A 21085-nucleotide genomic window follows, 5' to 3' on the forward strand; every position below is an offset into this window, starting at 1 on the left:
TGTCAGTGCCCCCTGTCCCCTCCAGGGTCCCCATTTGTCCCCCAGGGTCCCCATTTGTCCCCCAGCCCCCAGGCCAGAGCCCCCCTGGGCCCAAGTGCTACTTATCTTTAAGAGCTTTTGCAATAAGTCTTTTTAGTATTTTTTTGTTTTGTTTTGTTTTCTAAACTGCAGTTTTGTTTGGTTTGTTTTTTTAAATTCTTCTCATTTTTATTTTTATTATTTGCTTCCTGACCAAAATTAGGAACTGGGGGTCAGTCCTTTGTATCCAGCAATCGCCCAAAGACGACGGCTCGGCCACATCCATAAATTTTCTTATGGATTTCTCCTAATGTTTCACCGCCTTTCATTTATTTATTTTCTTCCTTTCTTTCTCTTTCCCATTCAAGCTTTTAAAGATGGGGCTGGGATTTGACCTTGAGGCTCACCCGTTGAAGAAAACGCTTTTTTTTTGTTATTATGTCATCGGCATTTTATATTTCTTATATATAATATATATGACTATATATATATGTGTACATATATATATATATATATCTATATGCATCATGCCAGTGTAGATACCCATCCAGTAGCATTTAGGCCTTGTTCTTGTGCCATTTTTTTTTTTTTTAATTTAATTTTTTTTTTTCTGTTACTGATCTCTGAATGCCTTCAAGTGTATAAAGTGTGGAATTCTCTCCGGTATCTGTACTATGTACACACATTTTCATAGGAAGCACAATAAGATGACAGATGCATTGTACATCAATACCTGCTACTCTTAACAACGATGATATAAAGAATGATATAAATGATATAACTCCCCCACGCTGAGCTTTTCTCTCTTGCTGAGCTGCTGGGAATTCTCCCCCGAGGAGGCAGGTGGGGATAAACTCATCCCAAAGGAAAAGGAGGGGAGGGAAAAGATTTTTGGGGCGGATTTTGGGGGTGCCTGGGATGTGCAGAGTGTGTTCTGGGTCAGAGCTGAGCTTCCCTTTCCTGGGAGATCAGGGATGAGCTCCAGCCTCGCTGCCTTCCCAAGGCTGGAGGAAAGAACTGATTTCTGCTCCCCAGCAGGGAAAGGAGAATTAAAACTCCTAGAGTTGTTAATCCCTGAAAATCCCAACACCTCCGTGGTTTGGGACACACCAGGTGGAATTTCACCACCCAAATATAAACACGCCTTTTGTCCTAAAAATTTCCAGCTACAAAGAGCAAAAAAAAATTAAAAAAAAAAAAGTAACAACAGAGCAGATCAGATCCAACAGTGGGCATCCAAAAAAAGCCCTCAGGGCTCCATGGAGACTGAATAATCGGGAGTGGAGTGGGCAGGGAAGGCTGAAATGCCAACACCCCACTCTCCCCCCGGTGCTTTGGCTCCGACCGTGTCCCCTGGCTCCTGGAAATGGCACAGGAGTGTTTTGAATCTCAAACAGTCTCACCCTGCTCTGGTGCTCCCAGAGTAGATGATGAAGGGTGGGATGTGAAAAAGGGCAGGGCCAGGGGGGCGTTAATGAACGTGATTAATTACAGAGCTGTGCCCGATCCTTCCCTGCGCATCCCCGGCTCCGGGAGCTGTAATCCCCCGGCTGTGCTGGGATCAGGTCACCCTGTCCATCTGTCACAGCCCCCTGAGGCTCTGCCAGGGCTGTCTGAGCCCCAGGGGCAGCACAGAGCTGCCTTTCCCCTGCAGGACCCTGCAGGTGCCACCGGGAGAGGATCGTGGGTGGGATGTGCAAAAGCTGCTCTTTGCAGGCACAAAATTCCAATGTGGGACAGCAGGAATGGGATGGGAACTTCAGCCTGGTTGGGATCCAGAGTTTCAGAGTGTTTGGGGTTTGGGGACCTTCAGTGTGTTCAGGGTATGAAGCAATTTGGGATCCAGGCAGCCTCACCCTGATCAGGATTCAGGGTTTCAGACTGTTTGGGGTCTGGAGACCTTCAGTGTGTTCAGGATCTGGGAACCTAAAATCTTTTTAGGATCTGAAGCTGTTTGGGATCCAGGCAGCCTCAGCTCATTTGAGATCTGGAATCCTCAGTCTGTTCAGGATCTGGGAACCTACAATCTCTTTAGGATCTGAAACTCTTTGGGATCCAGGCAGCCTCACCCTGATCAGGATCCAGAGTTTCAGAGTGTTTGGGGTCTGGGAGCCCGAGTTTTTTCAGGATCTGAAGCTGTTCGGGATCCAGGCAGCCTCACCCTGATCAGCATCCAGGGTTTCAGATGGTTTAGGGTTTGGGGACCTTCAGTGTGTTCAGGGTATGAAGCAATTTGGGATCCAGGTGGTCTCATCCTGATCAGCATCCAGGGTTTCAGAGTGTTTGGGGTCTGGGATCCTCAGTCTGCTCAGGATCTGGGAACCTACACTCTCTTCAGGATCTGAAGCTGTTTGGGATCCAGAGTTTCAGAGTGTTTGGGGTCTGGGAGCTTCAGTCTGTTCAGGATCTGAAGCAATTTGAGATCCAGTGAGCCTCAGCTCAGCTGAGATCTGGGATCCTCAGTCTGTTCAGGATGTGGGAACCTACAATCTCTTCAGGATCTGAAGCTGTTTGGGATCCAGAGAGCCTCACCCTGATCAGGATCCGGGGTTTCAGAGTGTTTGGGGTCTGGGGACCTTCAGTTTGTGCAGGATCTGGGAACCTAAAATCTCTTTAGGATCTGAAGCTGTTTGGGATCCAGGCAGCCTCAGCTCATTTGAGATCTGGGATCCTCAGCCTGTTCAGGATCTGGGAACCTACAATCTCTTCAGGATCTGAAACTGTTTGGGATCCAGGTGGCCTCACCCTGATCAGGATCCTGAGTTTCAGAGTGTTTGGGATCTGGGGACCTTCAGTCTGTTCAGGATATGAAGCTGTTTGGGATCCAGAGTTTCAGAGTGTGTGGGGTCTGGGAACCTCAGTCTTTTCAGGATCTGGGAACCTACAATCTCTTCAGGATCTGAAGCTGTTTGGGATCCAGGGTTTCAGATTGTTTGGGGTCTGGGGACCTTCAGTCTGTTCAGGATCTGAAGCTGTTTGGGATCCAGGGTTTCAGGCTGTGTGGGATCTGGGGACCTTCAGTTTGTTCAGGATCTGAAGCAATTTGAGATCCAGGGAGCCTCAGCTCATTTGAGATCTGGGATCCTCAGTCTGTTCAGGATCTGGGAACCTACACTCTCTTCAGGATCTGAAGGTGTTTGGGATCCAGGCGGCCTCACCCTGATCAGAATCCAGGATTTCAAAGTGTTTGAGGTCTGGGGACCTTCGTTTTGTTCAGGATCTGGGAACCTACAATCTCTTCAGGATCTGAAGCTGTTTGGGATTCAGAGTTTCAGATTGTTTGGGGTCTGGGAGCTTCAGTCTGTTCAGGATCTGAAGCAATTTGAGATCCAGGGAGCCTCAGCTCATTTGAGATCTGGGATCCTCAGCCTGTTCAGGATCTGGGAACCTACAATCTCTTCAGGATCTGAAGCTTTTGGGATCCAGGGTTTCAAAGTGTTTGGGGTCTGGGAACCTCAGTCTGTTTAGGATCTGGGAAACTACAATCTCTTCAGGATCTGAAGCTGTTTGGGATCCAGATGGCCCCACCCTGATCAGGATCCAGGGTTTCAGAGTTTTTGGGGTCTGGAAGCCTCAGTTTGTTCAGGATCTGAAGCTGTTTGGGATCCAGAATTTCAGAGTGTTAGGGGTCTGGGACCTTCAGTGTGTTCAGGATCTGGGAACCTACAATCTCTTTAGGATCTGAAGCTGTTTGGGATCACCAGCAGGTGCAGGGGAAGCATTTCCAAAATTGTTCCAAAGCCTCAGGGCAGGAGAAAGGAGAAAGGACACAGTGAGGTCACTCCAGATCCCTCTTCTCCAGGATAAAAACCCAAATTCTCACAGCAGAGCTGCTCTGATCATCCTGGTGCCTCCTCTGGGCTCACTCCAGCAGCTCCACATCCCCCCTGTGCTGGGACCCCCAGGCTGGAGGCAGAGCTCATCAGATGCTCATCATTAATTGTTTAATTAATACTCGTGGTGTGACTGTGTACTTGGATTTTTCCATGGATTAATGCTGGATTTGTGTCGCTTTTCTCTCTGAGCACAGGAAACTGCTTCAGGGAAAAGGAACTTAATGTTAATACTTGCAGAAAGTGGCCTTTAACTCCAACCTCCTTCTCTCTGTGGAACCTCAGGGGAGACAGGAATCCTTTTCCTGGTGCTCAGGCTGAACCTGCACAAACTGAACCCATTCATGGCCATTTGTTTTCCCCATAAACTCCATCCCTAAAATCCCAGAATCCTGGAGGTTGGAAAAGATCACAAAATCCAAATTGTGACAGGTCCTCACTGAGCACTGAGTGCCATGTCCAGTTGTTCCCTGGACATCTCCAGGGCAGCTCCAATGCCCTTTCCATGAAATAATTCCTCCTGAATTATTCCACTGCCACTCCTGCACATCCGAGCCCTCCATCCCTGGGAGAGGCAAATCCACCTCCCTGCAAGCAAGGGAGGCTCCAGGAAAACAGGGGTTTAATCACGGCTGACACTCCCCAACCCTTCCCAGCGTCAGGGACCATCCCGCACCCCCAGACCCATCAAAATCCCCATTCCCACCCCTGATTTCCCATTCCCACATCCCAAATCCTTTTGTGTCCCAAAGCCCCCCCCAAACCCGCGCCGCTCGGTCCTCCCGGCCGGCAGGGGGCGCTGCCGCCGGCGGGCGTGGGCGGCTCCTCCCCGGCGCTCCGCGCGCCGTGCGGGGCCATTTCCGGTTCCGTTCCCTTTGTGCGAGACAAGATGGCGGCGCGGGCCGGGTTCCAGTCGGGGCCTGCGAGCGGCGGCGGCGCTGGAGCCGCGCCCGGAGCCGCGCTGGGCCCGGGAGCGCCGGGCGGGGCGGTGCGCATGGGCCCGGCACCGGGGCAGGGCCTGTATCGCTCACCGCTGCCCGGAGCCGCCTACCCGGTGAGGCGGGGCGGCGCGGGGCGGGGCGCGGGGCCGGGCGCGGCGGGCGCTGACCGGGTCTGTTCTCTCCGCAGCGCCCAGGGATGCTGCCGGGCGGCCGCCTGGCGCCTCAGGGCCCGGCCATGGGTCCTCCCGGGTACGGTGGGAGCCCCGCAGTGCGGCCCGCGCTGGCGCAGGCCGGGCTGGACCAAGCTCGCAAGCGGCCGGCGCCGCAGCAGCTTCAGCAGGTGCAGCCGCAGGCGGTGCCCAACCGCAACCACAAGTAAGAAACGGGGAGAGGGCGCATCCTGGGGACATCTTCGATTTTTGGGGACATCCCGGGGTGTTCCCAGACAATCTCGGGGCAGCAGCAACGTCCTTGGGCAGAGGGGGCGTCCCCTGGGTTGTCTTGGGGTTCAGGAGGAATTTATTCATGGAAATTGCCAGGCTTTGGAAAGGGTTGTTCAGGAAGGTGGTGGGGTTCCCATCCCTGGAGGTTTGGATGTGGCACTCAGTGCTCTGGGCTGGATCAGGCACAGGTTGGAAGGGTCTGGAAGGGCTTTTCCAACCTCAAGGATTCTGGAATTCTCAGCCGTTCTGCAGCACTCAGGGGGCTGAAAGGTCCCATCAGGTCCTTGTGCATTCCCCTGCACTGGAGGACAGAGCAGGACTGAGTTTATATCACGTGTGTGCATCCTGATGTGATGCCCCAGTGAGAATGATTTTAAATCATTCTGGGTTTAAAATGCTGTTCCTGAAAAAGCCAATACAAAATTGGTTGAAGCTGGGGGGGGTCTCTTAGTGTCAGATCCACCTTCCCAAGGGATGAACCTGCTTTCCAACAGATGTAATTCCCTTCCCAGTTGGTCAGAGGGGTGGGAAATATTGAGATAACCAGTTAGCCACACTGGAGCAGGGCCCAGCTAGCTGGGGAGTCACTGGCTGGGAGGTGCTGCAGGTTTGTGAGTGCCCAGAGCCGTTCCCATTTTCATTCCTGCTTTGCCTCTTGCCCCTGCCAGCGCCAAGAAGAAGAAGATGGCAGATAAAATCCTCCCACAGAGGGTGAGTGGGACATGGGGAAGGGCTCAGGGGGAGGTGAGGACAGCTTGGGGCACTCTGGGGAGCTGATGAACATTTCCACCCTTGCTTGGCCACCACAGATCCGGGAGCTCGTGCCTGAATCCCAGGCCTACATGGACCTGTTGGCCTTTGAGAGGAAGCTGGACCAGACCATCATGAGGAAGCGTTTGGATATCCAGGAGGCTCTGAAACGCCCCATCAAGGTAGGGAGCTGTATCCAGGCTTTGGAATCCCCTCAGTTCAGGCAGCAGGAGGGCTGCTGTGAGTGTGGCAGAGCAGAGCTCCCAGTTTGGGACCAGCAACTCCTCAGTCTGCTCCAGCTGAAAACATTGAGCTGAGCTTTAGCTAAACCTGTGCAGCACAGTTTGACCCTGTACAGCAGAATTAACACTGAGCTGATGTTTTTTCTCTCTCAGCAAAAGCGAAAGCTGCGGATTTTTATCTCCAACACCTTCAACCCAGCCAAGTCCGACGCGGAGGACGGCGAAGGAACCGTCGCCTCCTGGGAGCTTCGGGTGGAAGGGCGGCTCTTGGAGGATGTAAGTGGGAAATACCCAACCTCAGAGGAGACTGTGGGTGTGGAATTGGCAATGAAACCAGTTTGCTAGTGTGTGAGAGCACAGCTGGGGCTTGATATCCTCCTTCATCTCTGTTTTCCAAGGAGTCTGATGAGGACGAGACCGAGAGCCCAGCTTGGAGACCGATGGGTATCCCCACGGCAGGACACGAGTTGTCCAAAGTTCTTAGAGTTGTGACAATCACTGGTGAGAGCAGCTCAGTGGCACTTGTGTCCCCAGCTGTGAGAAGCAGGGCACTGGCACTGTACGTAACTGCTGAGGGGTTTAACTCCTGCGAGCTCATCTTTAACTCCAGCCTTTCCCTTTCTGACTTGGAGATTTGATTTTTGGTGAATTCAGGTGTTCAGTACTTACAGGAGCTGTTGTGCACGGTGGCTGTGCTTGAGTGCTGAGACTTGCTGTCCTAACCCTCTTCCTCCCTGTGTTGCTTGCAGTCTGCTCTGTCCAAATATGATGCCACCAAGCAGAAAAGGAAATTTTCGTCCTTCTTTAAATCTCTGGTCATTGAACTTGATAAAGACCTGTATGGCCCTGACAATCACCTAGTAGAGGTGAGCTGCTTTTTGCTGTGTTTCCTCTAAAAGTGGGTTGGTGTTTTCAGCAGGTGGGGTTTGTGTGTCATTTGTAACTTGGGAGGTGGGAATCCTTGAGGCTCATGGGAGCCTGGAGCTCTTGAATTCTCACATTGGCTTTTCCTCTCACTTGCTGAAGGTCAGAAAAATTTATTGATTCTTGTTTCAAACTCTAAGCAGGAAGAATTGGAGCTTTCTCTGGTTGGGTGGGATTTACTGGCTTCCAGCAGCAGGAGCAGAGGGAATCCTGTGTGGGGTGGGGGTTCTGAATTCTCTCTCATGTTGCAGTGGCACAGAACTGCTACAACTCAGGAGACTGATGGGTTCCAGGTGAAGAGGCCAGGGGATGTGAACGTGCGCTGCACTGTCCTGCTGATGCTGGATTACCAGGTAGCACAGGAGGGAAAATTTCCTCCCTGTGAGGGTGGGGAGGCCCTGTGAGGGTGCCCAGAGAAGCTGTGGCTGCCCCTGCACCCCTGGAAGTGCACAAGGCCAGGTTGAGTGAGGCTTGGGATAGTGGAAAGTGTTCAAGGAATTCTGAAAGGAATGAGATTTCTTCCCAACCCACACCATTCCATGATTCCATGCTGGGAGCAGCAGTGCTGGGCTTGCACCATGACCTGTGTCTGGGCTTGCCTCACCTCTCTGTGCTCCTTTTTCAGCCTCCCCAGTTCAAACTGGATCCACGTCTGGCTCGGCTGCTGGGAATCCACACCCAGACCCGGCCTGTGATCATCCAGGCCCTGTGGCAGTACATCAAAACCCACAAGCTGCAGGACCCCCACGAGAGGGAGTTTGTCATCTGTGACAAATACCTGCAGCAGGTGAGCAAGGGCAGGGCTGCAACAGCAGCATCAGTTTTTCTTTTGGCAGCTGGGGGTTGCTGCACCCAGCCCCTGCTGCTCCCTCTCAGCCCTGTCTCTCTCACAGATATTTGAGTCACAGAGGATGAAGTTTTCTGAAATCCCACAAAGGCTTCATGCCCTGCTGATGCCCCCAGAACCCATCATCATCAATCATGTGATCAGGTGAGGCTGCTCCACGTGAGTTCCTGGTTTCCAGGGAGGAGTGGGAGGGATGGCACAGGAGGACAGTGTGGTGTGTCCTGGTTTTTTGCACTTTTCCTTTGTACAAGAGCAGCCTCCTCTCTCATTAGCACATCCCTCTTCCAAAGGAACTCCCACATCCCTGCTGTCCTTTGCTGTGGGTAGAAACCTGCTTGGAGCAATCACTCATTTCTTTTGCTGCTTTTGAGGCTGAGCTGACAGTGGTGTGGCTTGTCCCTGTCCCTGCCTCAGTCTGTTTGCTGCAGCATCCCAGAGGAGCTGCACTTGCTGCTTTCTTGAACTGGTCCCAAATTTTGCCTTCTTTCTGGAGCTACTCCCTGATTTTTTCTTCTTGTGGATGTCCTCAGTGTTGACCCAAATGACCAGAAGAAAACAGCCTGCTATGACATTGATGTGGAGGTGGATGATACCCTGAAAACTCAGATGAATTCCTTTCTGCTCTCCACAGCCAGTCAACAGGAAATTGCTGCTCTGGATAACAAGGTAGGAAAAGCTCCTTCAGCTCTGCTCTCCTTGTTGCTGGGCAGGGATGTGTCTCTGAACACAACAGGAGTGCTCTGATGTTTGGAAACTGCAGTGGGATGAGCTGTGTTTACAAACGTGTGGCTGTACCTGGAAATGTAATTTTTAAAGTAGATGGTCCATGGGAAAATTGGTAATATTTAGAGCAGGCAACTGGGAGCTGAAAATCCTGGGAAGTGTAAGTCAGGAGAATTTTGGATCCCTTGATGTCTCTGACTTCTCCCCTGTTCAGCAGTTCCATTCTGTATTTGTCTCCTTCAGATCCATGAAACAATTGAGACCATCAACCAGCTGAAGACGCAGCGTGAGTTCATGCTGAGCTTTGCCCGAGATCCTCAGGGCTTCATCAACGACTGGCTGCAGTCCCAGTGCCGGGATTTGAAGGTAAAAGCTTTGTCTTGTGTGGAAGGTGGTCCAGCTCACACTTTTCCCTCATTAGAATGAGCTCCCACTGAGAGAAGGAGGTAATTTCCTCCTTGCAAAGCGAGGCTGAGATTTGAGTCAAGCGTTAAAAGCTGCCCTGAGTGCACTGAGATGGCTGTGAGGAAAAGGAAGGGGGTGGCTTTGCTCAGCACAGCCAGATCTGTGCTCAGATGTGGCTGAGCTGTTCTTTGTGCTCCCCAGACAATGACTGATGTGGTTGGGAATCCCGAGGAGGAGCGCAGAGCCGAGTTCTACTTCCAGCCGTGGGCGCAGGAAGCCGTGTGCCGATACTTCTACTCCAAGGTGAGTGACCCCAGGCAGGGATCTCTCTGTGGGGCAGGGATCCCTCTGTGGGACAGGGATCCCTCTGTGCCTGTCACTCCTTGGGGCAGGGATCCCTCTGTGGGGCAGGGATCCCTCTGTGGGGCAGGGATCCCTCTGTGGGACAGGGATCCCTCTGTGCCTGTCACTCCTTGGGGCAGGGATCCCTCTGTGGGGCAGGGATCCCTCTGTGGGGCAGGGATCCCTCTGTGGGGCAGGGATCCCTCTGTGGGGCAGGGATCCCTCTGTGGGACAGGGATCCCTCTGTGCCTGTCACTCTGTGGGACAGGGATCCCTCTGATGGGACAGGGATCCCTCTGTGGGGCAGGGATCCCTCTGTCCCTGTCACTCCTTGGGCAGGGATCCCTCTGTGGGACACGGATCCTTCTGTGCCTGTCACTGTGTGGGACAGGGATCCCTCTGTGGGGCAGGGATCCTTCTGTGCCTGTCCCTCTGTGGATCTCTCTGTCCCTGTCATTCCTTGGGCAGGGATCCCTCTGTGCCTGTCACTCTGTAGGACAGGAATCCTTCTGTGCCTGTCACTCTGTGGATCCCTCTGTGCCTGTCACTCTGTGGATCCCTCTGTGCCTGTCACTCCTTGGGACAGGAATCCCTCTGTGGGACAGGAATCTCTCTGTCCCTGTCACTCTGTGGATCCCTCTGTCCCTGTCACTCTGTGGAGCAGGGATCCCTCTGTGCCTGTCACTCCTTGGGGCAGGGATCCCTCTGTGCCTGTCACTCTGTGGATCCCTCTCTGTGCCTGTCACTCCTTGGGACAGGGATCCCTCTGTTCTGTCCCTCTGTGGATCCCTCTGTGGATCCCTCTGTGACTGTCCCTCTGTGGATCCCTCTGTGCCTGTCCCTCTGTGGATCCCTCTGTGCCTGTCCCTCTGTGGATCCCTCTGTGCCTGTCCCTCTGTGGATCCCTCTCTGTGCCTGTCACTCCTTGGGGCAGGGATCCCTCTGTCCTGTCACTGTGTGGATCCCTCTCTGTCCTGTCACTGTGTGGATCCCTCTGTGCCTGTCCCTCTGTGGATCCCTCTATCCTTGTCACTCTGTGGATCCCTCTCTGTGCCTGTCACTCCTTGGGCAGGGATCCCTCTGTGCCTGTCACTCCTTGGGGCAGGGATCCCTCTGTCCTGTCACTGTGTGGATCCCTCTGTGCCTGTCCCTCTGTGGATCCCTCTATCCTTGTCACTCTGTGGATCCCTCTGTCCCTGTCCCTCTGTGGATCTCTCTGTCCCTGTCACTCCTTGGGGCACACATTGCTGGGGAAATTTGGCAATCACATCTTGGTGCCAGTTTGAGCTCCCCCTTTCCCAGCTGGTTCCTGTGTTACTGGAGCACCTGAGGATGTTAATGCTGCATCTCTGCTCCTCTTGCAGGTGCAGCAGAGACGGCAGGAGCTGGAGCAGGCCCTGGGAATCAGGAACACATAAGCTGCTCTGCTCCTCCCCAGGCAGAAACATCTCAGTTGTTTGTGGAGACAGAGCTGCAGAGCTCCCTGTTCCAGCTCACCGAATCCCACTCCGGCAGCGAGGCCCACGTGTTTCATCCTGGCTTTGTCCCTGCTGGGGCATGTCCAGGACACCTGGAGCAAGCAGACAAGCTCCAATCAGCACACATTTCTACCTGGTTTTTCTTCCTGACTGTTGCCTTGTCAGTCCCAAGGCTTCCCCGTGACTCCGCACTGCCCGTAGCGTCCCCGGTAGCCAGAGTGACTCCAGAACCTTCTCTCAGCCCATTCCTCCCCAGCCAGCACCTGGTTGGGCACTCAGAGCTGGCTCTGAAGCCTGGCTCTGCTTTAAGGTGTGGCTGGGCTCTTCCCTGCCACGTTTTACAGCCCGTGCCAGGCGCTGTGGTGGGCAGGATGTCGTGAGCTGAGATACCTCCCTGCCCTCACCCCCTCCTCAGAGGGTGCTGCTGCACTGGGCTGCCTCACAGGTCACTCTCCTCCTTGAGGAATTACTGAACTCTGTAGAGAATTGCTTCTTCCCTTCTCCCTTCTTCCCTGCCCCCATTCCCTTTGTGTTCCACGATGGACTGCTGGGATCACAGGGAGATGAGGAGTTGGCTTCCTGCAGGGATGTGGAAGCGTTGGAGTGATGCAGAGCTCTGCACTTCAAACCTACAATGGGTTCCAGCAAACCACTGCTTGTTTTCCCTGGAGCAAGGAGAAGGGATTCCAGCTGCCTGGAATTCTGCAGGGTTGCTGTTGTAGGCTCATTCCTTTGGGACAGTTGTCCTGTGTCACTTGCTGTGGGGACCAGAGGCTCCTTGGTGTGGGTCCAAGGGTGGAACAGGACAGTCCTCAGAAATGGACATTTTTCCAAGCATATGTGAGTTCACAGGTGTTTCCATGCTGGAACTCCTGTGGTTTTTAGTTCAGTTTTTAGGCTTTGGGGCTGCCATAGAGCCCAGCATGGTTCAGGAATGTACAAATCGATTTTTTCTCCACTGTGAGGAGTAGCAGCCTCCTCCTGGATTGAGTAATGATGGTCAGGCCTCAGAGAATGAAAATGGCTCCACTTCACCCCATCCCAGCGTTTCTGCTCGGGACTGTAATGCAAATGGACTCCAAAGCTGGTCTGACTCTTGGAATAGCTGCAGGATCATGTTACTGATGAGCCCTCACCCAGCTCGGTGTGGCTGGGGAGGCTGCTGTGAGTTGGAGCACCTGGGTGGCCCTACTACCCCTTGTGTCTGTGTTATCCATGTCTGTGAGTAATAGACTCTCGACTTCCCCTCTCCTTTGCCCTTGTGAAACGCTCCTCTGTGGTACTGGGGTGAAGGTCTTGGTGCTGGAGAAGCAGCCCCTGACTCCTCAGGGTGATTCCCACAGGAGGGATGCTCAGTCCTACCTAGGCAAACGTAGCTGTTGCAGAGTAACTGCTTTTCTTAACTGAATATGACGGTTTTTTTCCATGGACCAAATTTTTTGTTTTTTTTTTTGTACTGTATCCTTGTAGACGTCACCCAGTTTTAATAAAAGACTCCTGTGAAGGAAGCTGTCCTCCTCCTTCCATGCTGACAGCTTGCACTCTCCCAGCTGCCATGAGGGATGAGCCTGGTGACTCCCAGGGAAGGGACAGGATTTATTAGCTCTGCTTTCTTCTTCTTTTCAAAGCCAGCAGGGTGAAGTGACTGCAGAGAAAATGTTCTTCATATTTTGGCCTTTTATAGCGAGCCCTTCATGGAGGGATCTCCCAGCTTGTAGATTCTGTTAAAGCCTTTGCAAAGTGCTTTTGTGGTAAACAAAGTTAACTTGAGCAAAACTGGAAATCCAGTGGTCAGTGCTAATAAATCCTGAACTGCCTTGAGTGCACTCAGCTGGGTTGTGGCAGCCTGTCGGACATCCCAGGGGAGTAGAGCAGAATTTGAAAGAAACTGTAGTACAGGGTTTAAAATGATGCAAAAGGGGATTTATTCTGTTGTTTGTGGAACTGTAAATGCTTTGATGCAGACCTGGGAGCCCTGGGGGCAAGGGAAGGATTCTCTGTGTGAAGAGGAAAGTGCTGCTGCCTCGGGCTGTGGTGGGGGCAGGAGTCCTGAGGCTGCACCAGGTGGTTCCTGCTCCTTTGCATGAGGGAAATGACACTTTTTAGCAAGAGGGGGACAATAAAATTACTTTATGCAGAAAGACTCAGCACTCACCAGTCACACGAGGGGCAGCTCTGATCCCTGCTGCTCTCTGGGACAGTGACAGGACCCGGGGGAACGACTGGAGCTGTGTCAGAGGATTGAGATGGATATTAGGAAAATTTTAGGTATTTTCCCCTAGAAGGTGCTCAGGCACTGAACAGGCTCTCTAGGGAATTGTCACAACCCTGTAAAAGCTCAGCACAGGGTGGGATTGTTGAGGTGTCTGTGCAGGACCAGACTTGGACCTGTTAATCCTTCCAGCTCAGTGCATTCCATGATTCTGTGATCCCTGTGCAGGACCAGAATTGGACCTGTTAATCCTTCCAGCTCAGTGTATTCCATGATTGTGTGATCCCTGTGCAGGACCACACTTGGACCCATTAATCCTTCCAGCTCAGTGCATTCCATGATTGTGTGATCCCTGTGCAGGACCAGACTTGGACCCGTTAATCCTTCCAGCTCAGTGTATTCCATGATTCTGTGATCCCTGTGCAGGACCAGACTTGGACCCGTTAATCCTTCCAGCTCAGTGTATTCCATGATTGTGTGATCCCTGTGCAGGACCACACTTGGACCCATTAATCCTTCCAGCTCAGTGTATTCCATGATTGTGTGATCCCTGTGCAGGACCACACTTGGACCCATTAATCCTTCCAGCTCAGTGTATTCCATGATTCTGTGATCCCTGTGCAGGACCAGGACTTGGACCTGTTAATCCTTCCAGCTCAGTGTATTCCAGGATTGTGTGATCCCTGTGCAGGACCACACTTGGACCCATTAATCCTTCCAGCTCAGTGTATTCCAGGATTGTGTGATCCCTGTGCAGGACCAGGACTTGGACCCATTAATCCTTTCCAGCTCAGTGCATTCCATGATTGTGTGATCCCTGGTTCTGCGGGATCTGAGCAGCTCCAGGACAGCGCTGTGCACCTGCCGAGCAGTGCCCGGAGCTCGTGCCCGGTGTCCCCGGAGCCCGTGCCCGGTGTCCCCGGGGCGAGGCGGGGCTGGGGGCGGGTCGGGGCCGCCCCTGCTCCGGGCAGCCTTGAAATAGCAGAGCCGGGTTCCAAACCCGCAGCGCCCCCGCTCCTGGCACCATGGGTGGTAAGAAGGTTTGCGTCGTGGGCTCTGGTAACTGGTGAGCAGCCGGCTCGGGTCCCCTGGGCCAGCACAGCGCTGTCCTCGTTGTCCCCTGTCCCCATTCCTGCAGGGCTGGGCTCTCCCCAGTGCCCACTGCTTCTCTGTGCCCTCGCAGGGGCTCGGCCATCGCCAAAATCGCCGGCAGCAACGCAGCTCGGCTGAGCAGCTTCGAGAAGCAGGTGAACATGTGGGTGCTGGAGGAGGAGGTGGGTGGCCGGCGGCTCACGGACATCATCAACACCGAGCATGAAAATGTGAAATATCTGCCGGGCCACAAGCTGCCCCCCAACGTGGTGAGTGCTGCCAGAGGGGCAGAGATGGTGGCAGAGGGAGCTGTGAAGGCAGAGGATGCACGGGGCTGTGTGGGGCTCGGTTCTGCTCTCCTGCTGACCTTCATCTGTGCTTGGATGAGCTGCAGCCCTGGCTGCTCTCACAACCCACCTTTGCCCCTGCTCTGGCATCCCACAGGCTGGGCTGGAGGCCATGTGGCTGCTTCTGAGCTGGCATCAGCCCCTCTGCCCTGCCAGCTCTGGCAGGGACCTCAGCATTGTGACTTTGGGCCTTTCCTTCCCTTTCCAGCTTCTCAGTCCCTAACAAGAATCACTCTCTGTTCAGGTGGCAGAGCCAGACCTGCTCAAAGCCTGTGCAGGTGCTGATGTCCTCCTGTTCGTGGTGCCCCACCAGTTCATTGGCAAAGTGTGTGACCAGCTCAAGGGCCACGTGAAGAAAGAGGCTGTGGGGATGTCACTCATCAAGGTGTGAGCAGGAGCAGCTTGGAGTGGCTGCTGAGGGAATCCAGGGATTTTGGAACAGAAATGGGAAGTGAGGGCAGAGTGTTTGTGGGATTTGGAGGTGTTGGGGGATCTGAGGTGCTGAGGGGAGCAGGGCACAGCTCTGCACATCAGGATCAGAGCACAGGGAATGGCAGGGGTGGAGTGGAGGGCAGGAATCCAGGAGGGGCAGCTGCTCGTGGCCTACTTGGCAAGGGGCTGTTCAGTCGAAGGTTGGACTCAATGTCCTTCGAGATCTTTTGCAGCCCAATTGATTCTGTGATCTCTGTCCCTGGCTGTGTCCCAGGGTGTGGATGAAGGACCAGATGGGCTGAGGCTGATCTCAGACATCATCCATGAGAAACTGGGAATAGAAATGAACGTGCTCATGGGGGCCAACATTGCCAATGAAGTGGCAGAAGAGAAGTTCTGTGAAACCACCATCGGTAAGGAGCCAACATTAGCCCTCCTCATCAGCAGCTTTCATTTGTGATGAGGAGGAAAAGGGCAGAGTTTGGTGCAGCTGGAACTCTGCTGCCTCTGGTGAGCTGGCCCTGTTCCCTGGGAAGACAGCAGACTCCACAGGAGCTGGCTGAGCTCATTCCCAGGGTTTGTGATGGGATCACTCACTCCATTAACAACAGAGTTGTGTAGCTAAAAGTTCCTGCCAGCATGGACCCAGCATCAGGCTGGGCACAAATGAAAGGGGTGGGCACCAAGAGGCCCTTTAGGAATAAGTTCTATCCTTGATTTCCTTGGGATTCACAGGATGCCCACCTGGATCTCATGTTATTGCCAGCCAGGGCTTCTTGGAAGTTCATCTGTTCCAACACTGTTGGGGACTGTGCACAGAGCCAACACAAACAGAGCTGTTTGCTTGGTCAGAACTTGTGGCATTCAAAGTGTCTGTTTTATTAAAAAACAGCAAACACGCTGGGCAGGAGGGTGGGAAAGTGGAGCAGAGCCCACAACCCCAGCGAGCACACAGGACCCTGCAGGGACAGGCAGCACACAAAGCTCCAACCTCAAACTTTGAAGATGCCTTTAACCTACTGAGCATTCAGAAAATCATTTCTATCTTGTTTGACACAGCAGCAGGGATTGTCCCTGTGTGCTGGGATTGCCAAAGTTGAACATTCCTTATCTGTCAGGCAGCGTGTGCGTGGCTCTGTGCGGACCTGCACGTGTTTTGCAACATCCAACGTTGGGCAATAAGTTCCTTTCACTGCATGACCTTCAGGAGAGCATGAACTCACCTCATGGTCTTCCCCATCATCTTCTTCCTCGTCCTTTTTTCTCCTCAGGCTGCAAGAACATGAAGCACGGGCAGATGCTGAAGGAGCTGATGCAGACACCAAATTTCCGTGTGTCGGTGGTGCAGGAAGCTGACACTGTGGAGATCTGTGGGGCTCTCAAGGTGGGTGGGCAGAGCCAGTGATGGGCACAGCTTTTTGGCTGTGGAAATTGAGGAGCTAAAAAAGAGGATTTTGACCTAAAATGGGAAATTTGGGCCAAAAAATGGGAAATTTGGGCCAAAAAATGGGAAATTTGGGTCCAAAAAAGGAGAGTTTTGACCTAAAAATGGGAAATTTGGGGAGAAAAAAGATAAATTTGGGTCCATAGAGGGAGAATTTGGGTCTGAAAAAGAAAATTTGGGATTCAAAAGGGGGAATTTGGGATCACACAGGCTGCTCATGGAGCTCTGTTGGGAAGAGACCCCTCCACTCTGCCGTTGTTTTCCAGAACGTGGTGGCTGTTGGTGCCGGTTTCTGCGATGGCCTTGGCTATGGTGACAACACCAAGGCTGCTGTGATCCGCCTGGGCCTGATGGAGATGATTGGCTTTGCCAAACTCTTCTGTAAGGGCCCTGTCACCCCTGCCACCTTCCTGGAGAGCTGCGGCGTCGCCGACCTCATCACCACCTGCTACGGCGGCCGCAACCGCAAGGTGGCCGAGGCTTTTGCCAAGACTGGGAAGGTGAGCAGGGCTGGGAGCACAGCTGGAAGCACAGCTGGAAGCACAGCTGGAAGTGGTTGACACTGAGATTGTGGATGAAGTTGTGTCAGGGGAGGTTTAGGTTGGATAGCAGGGAAAGGTCCTTCACCCAGTGGAGGCTCCCTGAGGCTGCCAAGGGATGTTGGGACGATGCTCTCAGCACAGGGTGGGATTGTTGGGGTGTCTGTGCAGGGCTAGGATGCCTTGTGGGTGCCTTCCATGATTCTATGATCCCTGCATCAAGCTGAGCAGGCAGGAAGGGGATCCCAGTTAGCACTGTGGGGTCTGTGCTTGGCTGGTGCTGCAGCAGCAGGCTTGCAGGTCCAGCTCCTCACTGCTGGCTTGTTTCAGTCCATCGAGCAGCTGGAGAAGGAGATGCTGAATGGGCAGAAGCTGCAGGGTCCCCAGACATCTGCTGAGCTGCATCGAATCCTCAAGAGCAAGAATGTGGTGGAGAAGTGAGTGCTGGAATCTCTCTGCTTCTTTGGGCTGGGGCTGGGACTTTTTCAGGAGGGGAAAGCCCCTTTTCTGCACTGCCCATGTCACACAGCTGGGCAGGAGTGTCCTGTTGGATGGGGCACAGTGCCATTGTCCCACCTGCTGCTGCATGCCATGCCACAAGTCGAGGTGCTCTGACTCTGCCATCTGTGGTGATTTTTTTTTTATGGCTGCCCACAGGTTCCCCCTCTTCACTGCTGTGTATCGCATCTGCTACGAGGGAAAACCTGTCACTGACTTCATCACGTGTCTGCAGAGCCACCCTGAGCACATGTAAGGGGCTCTGCCTGCAGAGCACAGGTTCTGCTGAGATGTGCTGAGAGCTCCTGCCCACACCAACCTGATCTGCTGCCACGGCCTTGGAAGGAGTCCAGGTCTCCTGGGAGCCTGTGCAGACTGCTGGGAGAGCAGAGGTTCCCTTCCCCAGCCCCAGCCACTGCCCTGGACACTGAGCCTGGCACAGAGGTACCTGCTGACCTCTTTCACTCTTTGAAGGGCTCTTTTAATTGTTGCTGCTGTCTAAGGTCTGCCCTGAGCAGGGCTGAGCATCTTCCTCCTTCCAGTTCCTCACAGTGGATTCAGCTCTGGGAAGGAATCTGCCAGGCCATCCTGATAGAGGGCTGGGCAGTGGCTGGGAGGGAAAAGAAAATCCCAAGTTCTCCCTCTTAGCCCCATGGGGCCACTCTGGGTGACACCAGCTCTTCCCTACCTGCTGCTGCTTTTGCATTCCCTGTCTGGTGGAGAGGGCACAGTCCCCTGCCAGGCTCCACCTGGTGAGTGGAGCTCTCAGGATTTCTAAAAGCACTGAGGATCTTTCTAAGCAGCACCAGCACAGACAATGGCATTCCTTGCCACCCAGCCGTGTGCTGCTTTCCCCCAGCTGCTCCTGCTGAGCCAGGGACACTCTGGAGCTTGTTTGTTTAGAGCTTTTTGCTCTCTCTATCAGACCTGGCCCCAGCCCTGGGGAGCTCCCCTGTTTTCACAGGTTTGCCTGTGCTAATTCCGTGCCTGCTGGCTTCTCTCCCTGTCTCAGTTTGTCCTCTGGGGCTTGGCACTGCAGGGACCAACAGCCCCTGAGTCTGTGTGAGCTGCTGGTGTGAGCCCTGCACAGCAGGCAGGTGGATCACCACCAGGCTCCTGAGTCATGCTGCTGTTAAGTAAATGCTCCACAGCCACACTTTGCCTTCCTCTGGCTCGCTTCAGCCTGTGCTTTAGATCACTCTGTGCTTCCATGTGTGGCTGTCCAGGAGCTGAGGAAGGAGCTCTCACACTTTCCCTCATGTGGGGATGTTGCAATCTGCCCACTGGCACAGGGGCAGGAATGGGCATATGATCCACAACAGGTACATGGAGATGTCCATCATGCCAGGACAGGACAGAGATCTTGGGTTTCACTCAGCCTTTGTGATTTGCCCCATGTCTGGCCAGGTGTCCCTCTGCTCCTCTGAAGCTGGTGGTGTTTGCTCAGGCCAGGTCTCTGACTAGCAGTGTACCTTTAAAAAAAAACAATAAACGTGGAGAGGAGGTAGGAGATGCTCTCTTTGTTCTGTCGCTGTCGTTGGGTTGGTGCCTGCTGGACTTGCTGAGTGTTCAGAACAGGGCACTGCCCGTTCCCTCCTGGCTCTGCACCCTCCTGGTGCTGTCCCAGAAACAACAAGAATGTCCCTGCAGGTCCCTGTGTAGCCACAACGTCACACAGTGTCCCACTTGCTTTGTCTCAGCAGCGGTTCCAGGATTAAAATTTGGCCGCAGGACTCTGGCGGGTTGGGATTGCGACATTGAGCCGGGTCCAGAGTCCTCACCTGGGGCCTGCAGGAGCCAGGCCAGGACCCCTCTGTGCCCCACACACCCCAGGCCTCCCCTCCTCTGATGTTTGAGCTTCCCAGGCCATGCTGTGGGATTTTATTCATCTCTTCCCAGCTGCTTTTCCCAAACTCTCCTTGTCCCTGTGTGTCTTTAAAGGAGCCCCGTACTGAGTGACCTTTGCAGGGCTCTGAACCCTCTGCCCGGTGTCTTACAAGGGGAATTTAATCTGCTGGCACTGCACTTGTTTCTGTGCCTTTTATTAGCCACGTTTTCTCAGCAGGCACTCCGCGACCTTTAAATGCAGCAGAACTGTCGTGTGGGGGGAGCCAGCACGGCTTCCTCTGCTGAGGAGTTTTATTGAGCTTGGAGGGAGGATAAAGGAAGTCCAGCGTGTTCCTGCAGGGCTGGCACGACTTGTAGTTCTCTTTGTCTTCAAGGGCTTCAGGAATCCAAGTGTTTGGATTCGCTCTTCTCCCTCACACAAACTCCTGTCAGCACCTGCCTAGAGCTGCAGCAGAATCCAGCAGGGATTTGTGTTTAGCTGGGAGCTCCTCTGTGATGGAAATGCTTTGTGCATCCCCTTTGTCCGTGTTTCTTTGACCCTGGAAGTGTCTGAGTCCCTGCAGACTCTTGCTGAGGATCCCAGGTCTCATGTGGGGAAGACCAGCACACAGATCTCTCGCTTTTAAACACACCACACTGGAGCTGGATTTCCTGAGCTATAAAAAGTCTTCCCTTTGCCATTTGGAATTATGTTCTGCAAGCTCAGCACATCCCAGCGCTGCAGCCCTGGGAGCTGCTGCTGGGGGGGAAAAGAAGGATGAGGAGGGGAGAAAGAGTGATCCTGGCAGCTTTGGAGCTCGAGGGAACCCTGGATAGAGCAGGGCTGGGCCAGCAGAGTTCAAACGCTGGAAAGCAGCTCCAGGAGGGGGGACTGGAGGGGACTTGGGGGCACAGAGCTTGTGGGGAAGGAGGGTCTGGGCTGGGGACCCTTGGGAGGGCACTGGGACCCTCAGGGTGGCACCAGAGCCTTGGTGAAGCCACCGTGACCATCGGGATGGCACCGCACCTCCGAGCTTCAGGTCTGCAGCACAGCCCGGAGAGCCTCGGCTCCGTCCATGTGCAGCCAAGGACTGTCCCTTGTGGGATTCAAGTTCCTCCATCACAGCACCTCAGACAGGGTTGCGTTGTGCAGGGAGGCCCGTGTGGGCTGCGTAGACGTCAGCGATGGCGGCGGGAGCGGCCCCTGAGGGGGACACTGAGGCGGGAGCTGCCTCTGAGGGGGACACTGAGGCGGGAGCGGTTCCTGAGGGGGACACTGAGGCGGGAGCTGCCTCTGAGGGGGACACTGCGGCGGGAAAGGCCCCTGAGGGGGACACTGAGGCGGGAGCTGCCTCTGAGGGGGACACTGCGGCGGGAAAGGCCCCTGAGGGGGACACTGAGGCGGGAACGGCCCCTGAGGGGGACACTGAGGCGGGAGCTGCCTCTGAGGGGGACACTGCTGGGAGAACGGCCTCTGAGGGGACACTGAGGCGGGAACGGCTCCTGAGGGGGACACTGCTGGGAGAACGGCCTCTCAGGGGACACTGAAGCGGGAACAGCCTCTCAGGGGACACTGAGGCGGGAATGGCCTCTGAGGGGACACTGAGGCGGGAATGGCCTCTGAGGGGGACACTGCGGCGGGAAAGGCCCCTGAGGGGGACACTGAGGCGGGAACGGCCCCTGAGGGGGACACTGCGGGGAGAAGCGGCCCCTGAGGGGGACACTGAGGCGGGAACGGCCCCTGAGGT

General features: G+C 54.2%; 2 protein-coding genes across 2 annotated transcripts; both read left to right on the plus strand.

Moving 5' to 3' along the window:
- Positions 1-4740: 4740 nt before the first annotated feature.
- Positions 4741-12454, plus strand: SMARCD1 (SWI/SNF related, matrix associated, actin dependent regulator of chromatin, subfamily d, member 1). The gene is made up of 13 exons (XM_033083390.1): positions 4741-4905; positions 4980-5167; positions 5904-5946; positions 6045-6167; positions 6381-6503; positions 6977-7093; positions 7403-7504; positions 7777-7938; positions 8045-8142; positions 8529-8664; positions 8965-9087; positions 9328-9429; positions 10833-12454. The coding sequence occupies exons 1-13, from the start codon at positions 4741-4743 to the stop codon at positions 10884-10886; spliced, it is 1536 nt and encodes a 511-aa protein (XP_032939281.1). The 3' UTR covers positions 10887-12454.
- Positions 12455-14119: 1665 nt separating this feature from the next.
- Positions 14120-19020, plus strand: GPD1 (glycerol-3-phosphate dehydrogenase 1). Its single transcript, XM_033083391.1, has 8 exons — positions 14120-14224; positions 14342-14519; positions 14842-14982; positions 15304-15442; positions 16301-16413; positions 16740-16973; positions 17343-17449; positions 17670-19020. Exons 1-8 carry the CDS (start codon positions 14184-14186, stop codon positions 17764-17766), a joined length of 1050 nt encoding a protein of 349 aa, XP_032939282.1. The 5' UTR covers positions 14120-14183; the 3' UTR covers positions 17767-19020.
- Positions 19021-21085: the final 2065 nt, after the last annotated feature.

Source organism: Catharus ustulatus, chromosome 31, assembly GCF_009819885.2.
Source record: "Catharus ustulatus isolate bCatUst1 chromosome 31, bCatUst1.pri.v2, whole genome shotgun sequence".
Lineage (NCBI taxonomy): Eukaryota > Metazoa > Chordata > Aves > Passeriformes > Turdidae > Catharus > Catharus ustulatus.